This window comes from Schistocerca nitens, chromosome 3 (assembly GCF_023898315.1).
Source record: "Schistocerca nitens isolate TAMUIC-IGC-003100 chromosome 3, iqSchNite1.1, whole genome shotgun sequence".
In the NCBI taxonomy this organism is placed as follows: domain Eukaryota; kingdom Metazoa; phylum Arthropoda; class Insecta; order Orthoptera; family Acrididae; genus Schistocerca; species Schistocerca nitens.
Window position 1 is genome coordinate 905001776 of NC_064616.1, and position 13143 is coordinate 905014918.

At 45.6% G+C, this 13143-nt stretch overlaps 1 protein-coding gene across 1 annotated transcript in view; it reads left to right on the top strand.

Moving 5' to 3' along the window:
* Positions 1 to 13143, top strand: part of LOC126249472 (uncharacterized) — a gene marked incomplete at its 5' end in the record, with an annotated part of 507806 nt that overhangs the window by 219944 nt on the left and 274719 nt on the right. The window contains one exon of the mRNA XM_049951127.1: positions 54 to 399. Within this exon, the coding sequence (XP_049807084.1) occupies positions 54 to 399 (346 nt within the window). The remainder of the gene's footprint in view (positions 1 to 53; positions 400 to 13143) is intronic.

A 13143-nucleotide genomic window follows, 5' to 3' on the forward strand; every position in this document is an offset into this window, starting at 1 on the left:
GTTTAAGTGAAGTATGATTTCAGCTCACAAAGCAGATGTCGCGTTGTGTGCAGGCGGCGTGGAGCGACCAGTTCGTGTTCAACGTGCACGCGCGGAGCGTCTTCCCGTGCGAGGACGGCGTGTCGGTGCTGTTCCAGTACCCGGAGTGCATCCTCGCGTCGGCGGACCGCATCCGCGTGTTCGCGCGACTGCGCGCGGACGTAGCGTCCGTGGCGCCGCCGTCTACGCTGGTGTACGCTGCCGAGGCGCGCGTGACGCGCGGCCAGCACGCGCTGCGCTTCCCCTGCTCCGTCTTCTCTGAGCGCTACGTGGAGTACTGCTTCGTTTACGTCAGCCAGGCCGTCACCGGCGCCGTCTCCGACCTGCGCGTCGACTGCGTGCCCACGATGCCCGTGTCTGGTAGGTGAAGTAGCGCATCGGCTTTCGCAGTAGTAGTAGCAGTTGCCGCTGCGCTAGCTGTGCCCGTAGAGTCAAAATCCTGCCAGTCAGAACGCTACCTTCCCCCGCGGCCGAGCCTGGACGCTGTTGCGTTACGTCAGCACTTGACGCGGCGGACAGCTGCCACACTACGTTTACACGAACCTCCCAAAACTGGATTTCGGAAAACAATTTCCCAAAACAGCTTCTGGACGGTCACGTATAAACTTCATTACCGAGTCTGAAAATCCGTTCTGGTTGACTGACTTCATCTTCCGACGTCGATTTTCGCTCCCATTTAACCTCTTCACTGCTGAGTGTGCAGTAACAGTGCGCATACGCGTGTGCGGCAGGGACGCTCTGCACGCCGGTGCTCGTGGCGCAGAGTGCTGGAGTATTGGGCGCGCTGCGTCGATATCGTCGTAGCTTCATATGTATTTATTCTCACCAATAAGTTCTTAAAATACAGTGTACTTTGAATATTCTTTGCTGTTGAAGTTCGTAAACTAGATGACATTAAAAAGCACATTTCAGAAAGTATTTTTGCCATATACATACAGTCCCACATCGCACTGTTTACAGTAGTAACGAGATTCCTTTCGTTTTTTCTTCTTGTTTCACATGACGCATCACCTTACATGTCCGTGTTGTCTTCTGCCTTTCTAGAATTCACAGTGGACTTTGCTCGTCTGTTGTTCGACCTCATGATGCTTTCCTTTCTTGGTAGTATGCCTCCAGAATCTCAAAAACGATGCTAAAATGAAATTCGGCGACTGAAGTATTATTTCCGATAGGAACCTTGTACATAACATGAGAATTCAACACGTATGTGTGTAGGGAGTCAAGAAATAGTTTATGTACCGTTTCAGTGTTTTGAGAATACATTCCGTTACAACACAAATTTTTATTTAAATCTTTCGGTATTAGTCTGGTGATCCATTTTCGCAGCTGATTTCGTTGTAACTGCACCGCATGCCACCAACATAGTCTCTTTTCCCTTCAAGGCCATCATAACGTCTGTTGTCAGGTTCCATCTCACGTCTTTACAGCTTCGCTTCAAGTTTTGGCTTACCTTTCCCGTGCGTGTGAACCGTACCTACTGTATTTGTTCTTCTTTCATGCAACTAGTGGAAAATAGATACACTTGTGAACCAAACGTTCACATATAGCGTGTGTTTTAAAGCGCAAATTTACTAAGAAAACCTCGAAATGTATAGAGACTGAACATTTATAAAATCGCCAAACTGCTGGGACGGATTCCTGACTGGAAATGGAGGAAGAAATGCCCTAAGAGCATGCGTTTGTAAATGCATCGTTATCACGGTAAATGGCGCTGACGAATGAAAGTTCCTCTGACCACGTGCCGTGTCTGTAGCCCACAGAAGACGATTATGCAGAGTGATCATGCCACCTCTGGTAAAGCTTGCTTCGTCGATAAGGAGGACTGATGACAGAAATCTCATAATTTTGATGGTCCGGTGCAAAAATCATCGACAAATCTACTACTAAAAGAAAAAAAATCCGATCCGCTACTGACAATCCTTGCACTCGTTGCAGTTGATAGGAATAGTAGCGGTTGTCAAGCAGGATACACATAATTGTACTTTTGGCTTGCACGATTTTGGCGGGGCACATGCCTGGAGCTTGTAATACGGTTCGTCTCAATATCCTGCACAGCCGGGTCCTCCAAATCTGGTGTACGCACAGTCCACCGCCTCCCTGCACTCTCGTCTGTCCGAAAGGACCCACGATCACACAAACGTACAAGAAAGGTTGAAATGTTGTGAGATGCGGTTGGTGTCAGTGACGCTACTTGTTTTGGTATAGCCGTGTTGTCTCTCGACCATTTCCATCTGCTTGGCCGTACACAAACACCATATCGGCTTGCTCCCGACATGAATACCGGACCATTTTGAATCTTGCAGGACGTTTCGTCAATCACACGGCCTGCAGCACACAAAGACCACATGACACGTGGTCAGAGCAACTTCCATTCGTCAGCGCCATCTACAGTGGCAACGATGTATTTCCGAACAGATGTTCCTAGAACCTGTTTCCCTTCATTTCCAGTCAGGAATCCGTCCCTGCCGTTTGTCGGTTTTATTAATTCTCACCCTGTATGTCCGACGTAAGCATTGCTGACTCGCTCAGCTCCTGTCTCATATATATGCCATTACCACTGGAGGAACGACGACTGCACGTATACACTGCTCAGCCATTACATTATGGCCACCGACCTACTATCGATATAAACCCGTCCAGGCGATAGCAGCATCTCCCGGCGAGGAACGACTGCTGGTCAGACACACGCATTGTGCATGCAGTATCAGTGAGCGTGCTGTCCGTTTGCAGAATGGGGAAGGCGCGCGATATATCTGAATTTGACCGAGGGCAGATTTTGACGGCCCGGAGGCTCGGTGCGACTATTTCGGAAACTGCATGACTTGTCGTGTGTTCGATGAGTGCTGTGGTGAGTGTCTTTAACACGTGAGACAAAAATATTCTGTCAATCCTACTACTTCTGGGACTGCGTTACTAAAGAGGCCATCGAAATCCGACTACAGGACGATCTAATTAATAAAGACAGCGGCCTTCAACTTAGTCAGGCTTGGAACCCTGCACTCAGCCTGGAGAGAAAGATGCGGTCTCAGAGATCGAGGACCGCCCTCGACGGCGGCAGCAGGTAGACTGCAGACACCAGTTCAGGCCCAGGCGCCGCTTCCTCCACCACCTCCAGTAGCCGCCGCGCCGGCCGCACCGAAGACACCAGGAGAGAAACGGTGGAGGGGGTAACGGCTACTGTATATAGGGCGCCGAGAGGAACAGCACAGCATTCGTCAGGAACCACCTGAAGATGGCAGCGTGTACGTCTGCCGAAATATTGTGGAGAAATTACGACGCTACCCGGTAGGATACCCGAGAACTGTTCAAACAAAGATAGTCTTTGCATCGTGGCATTTTGTGATGCTCAGTGAGGAGGAGTTTGTCGAAGCCACTCATTTCTCTACAAACGTACATCTTTCACGACGTTGGCAAACTGTCTGCCGAGGTGACATTCACCTGATACGTGCAAACTGGCCTTGATTCCTACGTTCAGTGTGGTTCCTTCTCCCACCTGGCTGAACCCTGCGGGCGTCCGTTACGTTCTGTCTGTCCTGTCCTTTAATTTGCTTCTTAGTAGAAGGAATAATTTGATATATTTTGTGTGTGCCCATTATTTTTGTTTATGTGGCGTGTTTGTGTGTACACGAGAACTATGTTTATGTGTGAGAATGTTGCCGTTTATCCTCACGCCGCTATTGGCGCCGCTGTCGTTGATCGGAGTAGATCAGCGATAATTGAAAACAAAGCTGACATGTGCCTAAGCTATGTAGCAGGTGTCATTAGCAACATGTCCGCCCCTGGTAACTGAGTGATCAGCGCGACGCAATGCTATACCTAACGACCCGGGTTGGATTCCCAGCTGGATCGGAGATTTTCTCCGCTCAGGGACTGGGTGTTGTGTTGTCTTTATCATCACATTTCATCCCCATCGACACGCAAGTCGCCGAAGTGGCGTCAACTCGAAAGACTTGCACCACACAAACGGTCTACCCGACGGGAGGCCCTAGCCATACGGCATTTCCATTTCCATTAGCAGCTTCACTTGCAGCGTCCACTGCACTTGATTTCTGCAAAGCAAAGAGTTAACCTGTGTTTAAGTTCTGTGAGTTCTTTTGATCGTCTCAGCTACATAGTTAGTTCTGACCGCGAATATGGCTGGTATCTGTGTTATTTGAGTGCGGATGCAAGAGAAGTTAGTCGCCGTCCGCAAACAGCTACAAGCTGTACTGGCCGCAGCCGACAGGCTTCGGTGTGATGTTAGGAGCTGTTGTGGCACTCGGGTCAACAACTGCGACCTCCGGCGTCGACTGAGATCACTGATACTGTTGGCCTTCAAATATTGACACCTCCGGTTCATTTTCACTGGGCAGAGAATGGCAGCCAGAGCTGGGTTCGCCTGTCTCTGTGCGCCAGCTGACGATACTTGCCGCCTGCAAACATTAACATCGTCTATGAGATGTTAACTTGTTGAGAACGCGTCTGCACCAGCACGAGTTGTTTCATCTGTTGAGATTGAAACCGATGTTCTCCAAAGTTCCGAGAAATAACCGTCAGGTCGACTAGGAAGACCAGTACGTCCCCAGTATATTTTCTCGGGGATGTCATCTAAAGCCGGCTGCTGTGACCGAGCGGTTCTAGGCACTACAGTCTGAAACCGCGCGACCGCTACGTTTTCAGGTTCTAATCCTGCCTCGAGCATGGATGTGTGTGATGTCCTTAGGTTAGTTAGGTTTAAGTAGTTCTACGTTGTAGGGGACTGATGACCTCAGATGTTAAGTCCCATAGTGCTCAGAGCCATTTGGACCATTTTTGTCATCTAAAATGTTGTGGTGACTGTATCAGCAGCTGGTGAACTCAAAGGATGCAGTCGGTTGCAAGTCGTCTTCCGTGCCGGAACCATCGTTGCTTCTCACTTGGATTATGAAGCCACTTCGCATTCATTTTGGCTCCTCGTTCGTGAGGTCTAAGTACAGCCCGTCACTTGTAGTATCCTCGCCATGACCTACTATAAGCCGGATGCTACGTTTAAACCAAACGCTCCGTGGATTCTGCAGCGTTCTGGGGTGGTAGATTCCCCGACTCGTATTAGTGGGAGGAAAACCGTAGGGTACTCCTGAATAGATCAGGGATGCACTGTAGTTAGGAATCAGACAGCCGAGTACGTGCGACATGCACATGAGGAATTTTTGTGTAACAAAATTCACTATGACAGGGTTTAAAGTATTTTGACGTAAAGCTCCGCAGAGTAAAGAGCAGGTCACCCGTATTTGTTTTAGAGGAAATACCCGTTCGCACAGGTCAGAAAAAGAATTCGAGTGTAATATTAGTTAACAGCAGAGCTATCAGGTTAAGATCCCTACATTACGCTCACTAATTGAGTTTAATAACACGTACGAAATACACTCTAAGACACAAAAGCGACGCACCACGGAGGAATTATATGAATGGGACGGAGACCAGCAGATGTGATACACATCTACAGATAAACAAATGATTACAGTTTCACAAAAACAGGATGCTTTATTCAAGAGAAAGAGCTTCACTATCTAAGCATTTCAATAATGCGTTGGTGCACCTCTGACTCCTGTGCAAGCAATTATTTGGCTTGGTTCTGATTTACGGATTTGTTGCATGTCCTTCTGAGGAATACCGTGCACAATTCTGCCCAATTGGTGCGTTAGATTGTCAAAATCCCGAGCTGGTTGGACGGCCCTGTCCATAACGCTCCAAATGTTCTCAGTTGGGGAGAGATCTGGTGAACTCGGTGGCCAAAGTAGGGTTTGGCAAGCATAACGACAAGAAGTAGAAGCTCACGCTGTGCTTGGGCGCATATTATCTCGTTGAAAGTCATGCACAGGATGGCTCGCCATGAACGGCAACAGAACGGTTCGCAGAACATCGTCAACGTACCGCTGTGCTGCAAGGGTGCCATGGATGACAAGTAAAGGGGTCCTGCCATGAAAACAAATGGCACCCCAGACAATCACCCCTGGCTCAGTCAGGTTGTATCGTAATGTGTACGGGGCGTCTCCAGATACGTCTCCGTTGGTCATCGGGGCTCATTTCTAAGTGGAACTCATTACTGAAGACAATTTTAATCCAGTCAGTGAGAAGGCATGAGAACGTCTGAACCATTATGGACATGGCCCTCCAACCATTTCGGTATCAACGCGTCAGTGGGACACAATTTGGTACGATATCCAGCAGGAGGACATCCAACAACTCTGTCGATCATTGACTTAATCAAGTTTTGAAGCTCTTTCTCTTGAACAAATCACCAAATGTTTCTGGAACTGTAAAAATTTGATTGCCTATACATGTAAGTCACACATACCTTTTTGCGTCTCATTCGAATAACTCCTTCGTGTTTCGTGCTTTTGTATTCGTCTTAGAATGCACTTGCAACAAAATTCCACCTGAAACTATAAATAAAAAGCAGACAAATCATAAATTCTCATACCGTAAAAATACACCTAAAACGAATAATGTTGCCCTGCTTACTGGCGTGAAGAACTCGCTAATATTTTATGAAGTAAGTAAAAATCAACATGCGATACAATATCGGCAAAGATAAACTCCAAAGGTGATCTACTCTATAACATACCTATAGATAGTATTGCACTGGTGGTACATTGCAGAGAAGACCTTGCGAATACCGCATGTAAATTCTCCACGCCTGACATAGTGGCGAAAAAGATTTTAGCTTGGTAGATATGGTCAGGGAAAACAGGTGAGTTTATACCAGAAGGCAGATCCAAAGATTTGTGACATGTTTAGCACGTACCTTTGAAAAATTGCCTTATTCAATGGGTTAGAGAACCCTCTCGCGAAGGAAACCTATTAGGTCTGTTGATAACAAACAAGCCAAAGCTCTTCGGTGCAGTGAATCGTCAGACCTATCTGCGACCCCTTATTGAAGAATAATAATGGCAGCCCAGGTAAGTGATCGACCGTGTAGGCAGTTTGTCTCTGAGTAAGGGGTGGGCCGAGCACCTCTATACTTTTACCCTGTAACAGCACAAGCCGTTCAATAGAAAGGCTTTAATAGGCAAGCACCGAGCACACATAAATTACGTCAGGCGATTATGCAAATAAATAACTGATAAAACAATTTAAACAAAATTGAGGAAATAAGTGGAAGATGTAGATGGATAAAGAAGTCAACACAATGGAAAACTTGATTTTAACCTGAATACTGTATTGTCACTAAAAATTTCTCAAACAAAATTACGGCATTACAAAAGTTTATTAAAAGCGTCTCAATTCCACCTCAAATGAAATAATTAAAATTGTAGCGATTGCAATTAATTTTGCGTAAAATAGCAAACTATTCGGCACAGTCCCTAGCAAATTCGGCAAACCAGTAGCAATATCATAGTTCAAATCCCGACGAAATAGTACAGTGAAAGTTTCTCAGTTATTCTACATTACTGTCCGTAAAAGATCATCACGAAATCAGTTGTTCTTAATACATATTAACGACTTGCCATTCTATATTCATAAAGATGCAAAGCTAGTTCTTTTTGCGGATGATATAAGTATAGCAATCACGCCCAACAAGCAAGAATCAGCTGAGGACATTGCAAATAATGTCTTTCAGAAAATTATTAAGTGGTTCTCTGCAAATGGACTCTCACTAAATTTTGACAAAACACTGTTTATACAGTTCTGTACAGTAAATGGCATAACAACATTGATAAACAGAGACTATGAACAGAAGTCTGTTGCTAAGGTAGAGTACTCAAAATTTCTGGGCGTGTGCATTGATGAGAAATTATATTGGAAGAAACACATCAATGATCTGCTGAAACGGTTAGGTTCAGCTACTTATGCTATTAGGGTTATTGCAAATTTTGGTAGTAAACATATCATTAAATTATCCTAGTATACTTATTTTCATTCACTTCTTTCATATGGCATCATATTTTGGGACAATTCGTCATTAAGAGAGAAAGTATTCATTGCACAAAAGCGTGTAAACAGAATAATAGCTGGAGTCCACCCAAGATCAACTTGCAGACAATTATTAAAGGAGCTCGGAATATTCACAGTACCTTCGCAATACATATATCCACTTATGAGATTTGTCATTAATAACCCATCCCAATTCAAAAATAACAGCGAAGAGCATGGCTACAACACTAGAAGAAAGAATGATCTTCACTATTCTGGTTTAAATCTCACTTTGGCACAGAATGGGGTGAATTATGCTGCCACAAATATCTTTGGTCATCTGGCAAATAGTATTAAAAGTCTGACAGATAGCCAACCAACATTTAAAAGGAAATTAAAAGAATTTCTGAATGACGACTCCTTCTACTCAATAGATGAATTCTTAGATATGAAGTAGTAACTGATGTGAACAGTGTCAGATGTTGAGTGGTCCCTGTGAAGGACGCGAGATGCCGCGTGCTCATGTGACGCAAAGTTATCAACAACTGACAACGTTCGGTAGAAGTCTTATATTGGGTTTCCATTTCGCAAGAAGGTAAACGCATGTAATGTCCAGATTTGCAAAGCATTCGGATGTGTCAGTGGCTCGATGTTGGACCGTATGAGAACACGAGGGCAAGTATACTCGTCATCAAGGTTTCGGCAGCCCACGCCTGGCCACCACGTGGGGAGATCGGCGTCATGTGTTCCAAGCACACTGTAACCCCTTTACATCTGCCCCTGCCTTCTAACAACAGGTAATGAAGTGCACATTCTGTGTCGTCCCATACCATTGGTCAGAGACTAGTGGAGCCTCACTAAAGAATCACCGTTCCATGAGTTTCCTGTCATTAACATCATAACACAAACGGATTCGCTTGGAGTGGTGCCGTTACTGGGAAGCATGAGCTGTTGATAAATGGCATCGTAGTGTGTTCTGCGATGATTCGCGGTTCAGCACTGCCCCGAATGACCGTCGCGATTGAATCTGAAGGCGACCTGGGGATCAGTCTTCAATCATGTGGGACGTCATTCGGTATGACGGCTAGTAGCGATTAAGGGACCTCTGACAGCACAACTGTACGTCACACAGCCGGCCGTGGTGGCCGAGCGGTTCGAGGCGCTACAGTGTGGAACCGCACGACCGCTACGGTCGCAGGTTCGAATCCTGCCTCGGGCATGGATGTGTGTGATGTCCTTAGATTAGTTAGGTTTAAGTAGTTCTAAGTTCTAGGGGACTTATGACCTCAGCAGTTGAGTTCCATAGTGCTCAGAGCCATTTGTACGTCACACACGTCTTGTGCCGTCAGGTGTTACCACCCATGTAACAATATCGTACTGCCATTTTTAAAAGCAAAATATTCGTCCGCACACGACACATGTGTCCATGAACTATTTGCAAAATACTGAGGTACCGGTTGGTTACAATTAAACTGTGTTACGAGTGCTACAGTACGGGCTATATACATCGTAGGACGGTGAAGCCTAATAGGTACGTTCATTAATCGGTACACTCGCAGAGTATCTTGAGAAAAAAATGATAGTTCCACTTTCTGCCAGCAGGTGCAAATATGGCGCTGTAAGCAGTCACGATGTTAGATTTTTTCCTGTTTTGACATCAGTATGCTGTTTGTCGCTTGGCGACGCGTGATAATTTCTTTTGTGAAGTGAGTGTGATGTAAAGTGCTACAAAGGTTGAAGTTCTCCGTACGAAACGCAATGGGTGTTGAGAAGAAAGACCGTGCACTGCTGGTAAAGTTGTGTTATCAGAACGAGAGTAATAGCAGCGCTGCATTGCAGGAATACAGCCAACAGAAACAGCTGCGAAGAATCCCCATGTCAATAAATGGGCTAAAGAATATGAGAAACAAATTTGAATAAACAGGAGAATTTGCCGGTACAGCAGGGAGAGGGAGGCGGCGGCCCGTTCCCATCGCAGTTGTTGAGGAAGTTTCTGTAGCTATAGCCGACCTTTGTAGCACATGCCTCAGATTCTGCAACCAGTGCTAGAGCTGTGTCACTGGAATTGTCTCCGCCGTGATCAACACTTCAAAAGATTTTGGGGCGCATTTTATACTCGTATCCCTACAAGATCCAGAATGTGCACTAAATGGAGCCACAAGATAGGCCTCAAAGCCATGACTTCGCTCTTCAGTTTTTGGAAAGCATGGAAATAGAGGACATGTGGCCAGTAAATATTCTTTGAATGGACGAGGCACATTTTACTCTGCACGCTGCTTAGAATGCACAGAACTTTCGTATATGTCTCATATGGGGTTCTATTCCGTCACATGTTGTGCAGGAACATCTCCTGCACTCAGCTTATGTGACTGTGTGGTGTGGTGTCACAAGCTCCTTCATTCTCGTTCCGTTTTTCTTCGAGGAAATGATACATCGTAAGCCTGTTAGGTATGCAGTGACATCTCCACGTAAAAATGATCTCCTTGTGCAAGAGGTGTTTTCAGCTTTGCAAGAACGCAGATGTGCCCCTACCATTATTTTGATGCGAGATGGGGCGATGTATCTTGGCAGTTGAATGATTTGCTTCGAGAAATCTTCAGTAACGACCGCATCATCTCTACGCAGTTTCAAGATCTGTGGCCTTCCGGATCCTCCGCCGCTGCTACGATCGCAGGTCCGAATCCTGCCTCGGGCATGGATGTGTGTGATGTCCTTAGGTTAGTTAGGTTTAAGTAGTTCTAAGTCTAGGGGACTGATGACCTCAGATGTTAAGTTCAAAATGTTCAAATGTGTGTGAAATGTTATGGGACTTAACTGCTAAGGTCATCAGTCCCTAAGCTTACACGATACTTTAATTAAATTATCCTAAGGACAAACACACACACCCATGCCCGAGGGAGGACTCGAACCTCCACCGGTACCAGCCGCACAGTCCATGATTGCAGCGCCTCGGACCGCTCGGCTCAGATGTTTAGTCCCATAGCGTTCAGAGCCAACTGAGCCGGATCCTCCGACCTAAATCAATGTGACTTCTGGTTGTGGCGATATCTGAAAGATCGTGTCTATCAGGGATGTATCCGTACTCTTCCTGATCTGGAGGATAGCATATGATGACGCATCACTCTGATTGCACCGGACAGACTGCTGCGGGCAAATGTCGGCCATACCGTGTTACGTATGCAGCAAGTTGCTGAGTTCAGAGACCGTATTGAACACATGTTGTAACAATCATTATCATGTGCTTAATCGTTACTCATTTTTTCCTGTATCCACACCACATTCTGACTGCTTACAGCGCCATATTTTCACCAGGAGGCAGAAAGCGAAACTATTATCTTTTTCAGCATACTCCTTGAGCGTACCTATTAACGGACATTCCTACGATGTTTCAGCGTCCTGTGATGTATACTGTTCACACCGCAGCAGTAGGAAAACTTTCAATTTAATTATAAGCACCCGGTACTTCTGTGGCCAGCAAGATCCTACAATATGTCCCTATTACAACCTGTGGGCCATTTCGAAAGACAGTGCCAGTGTGCAGGTTATCAGAGACGAGTTAGAACGGTTGTGGACGAGCTTGCCTCAATAGAGTATACAGCGGTTGTATGATACCCCTCCGAACCGGATCAGTACATGTATCCAGGTAAGAGGACGTGCAGCATCATACTTATAAGTGGCTCATACTGTCAAGTTCTTTATAAAGTGGGTTACATTTTGTAATCACTTTTAATCACTCAACCCATGAAGTCTCATTTCATTTCCTAGTAGTCCGGAACCGCGCTGCTGCTACGGTGGCAGGTTCGAATCCTGCCTCGGGCATGGATGTGTGTGATGTCCTTAGGTTAGTTAGGTTTCAGTATTTCTAAGTCTAGGGGACTGATGAACTCAGATGTTAAGTCCCATAGTGCTTAGAGCCATTTGAACCATTTTTTTTCATTTCCTAGTCCTCCTATTGCTTCACCTTTTTTGTCAGGCAGTGTAAAATGCAGTCTGGCAATAACATGAAGAACATTGCTGAAAAACAGAAATTTGTTAACATATGAGATCCGATGCTTTCCTGGTGCATGTCTAACTTGTATAATCCTCGAGTACACGCTCAGAACACATCATAAGTGCCCCACGAGATTTCGGAAAAGAGACTTGTTGTCGGCTTCAGGTGGTTTCTGATGACTGTTGATCTCCTCGGATCAAAGGAAACGCTACCATGTCGATCCTGCGCCCAGAATAACAAAAGAAAGTTCATGAAATTCTCAATGACGGAGCGTACGGGAAAGCAGAAGTGTATCCGACAGGTTGTCTCCGGAGAAAAAGTATCGAACATCTTCGCAGTTCCTCCGATGCGAATACTGTCAAGAAACTTCGGCCATAAGTTGCTTCTCCGTTACGATTGTATGGGCTGCCAAAAGCCAACAAAGAGGGCACCTACTGCAGCCAATATCAATATAGGAGTAGCAACATATGTCTTGGCCAAACACGTGACTACTCTCCTGGGTCCACCTGAGGGGAAATGCTAACATCACATCCATCATTCCATTTTTTATTTACAGCGTCTACAAGAACTTCCCCTCAATGATAGTGACCTGTTGGTGAGCTCTGATGCAGTGTCCCTCTTCACCTGGACACCACTATATTAATTCATGGAACTGATAAACAAGAAATTCAGTATTAACCTTTCGAGACTCTTCCAGTTTTTGCTCATCTCAGCTTACTTCCTGTTAGATATAAATTATTATAACAGATGGATGGCGTCGCTATGGGGTATTATCTGTCACCTTTTTTCGATAACTTGTTCGTGAAAGATTTGGAGGAGAAGACCTTTCAGCAAGCCAACAACCTGTTTCTACCGTTACGTGAATGACATGTTGGTCGTTTTGCCAGGTTGGCTGTATAGCGTAGGCGAATATCCCCCTGCCTTCAACTCACCTCACCGCAAAATGTATGTTACCACGGAGTTGGAACAGGATGGCATCGATGGACAGTCATTAGGAGCCGCCTGAAAATGGTAACACGTCTCTTTGCCGAAATATCTTGGAGAACTTACGTCGTGACCTGGGCTGATACCCAACAATTCTATCAACATCGAAAATAAATTTACTTGTAAGAAAGTCTTTTCTGAAGGTATTTGTCTGTAGCATAGTCTTACACAAAAGTGACAGGTGCATGGAAAACCGTTCAGATAAGAAGAGAATATAAACCACTGAAATGTGGTACTGCAGAAGGGTACTGAAA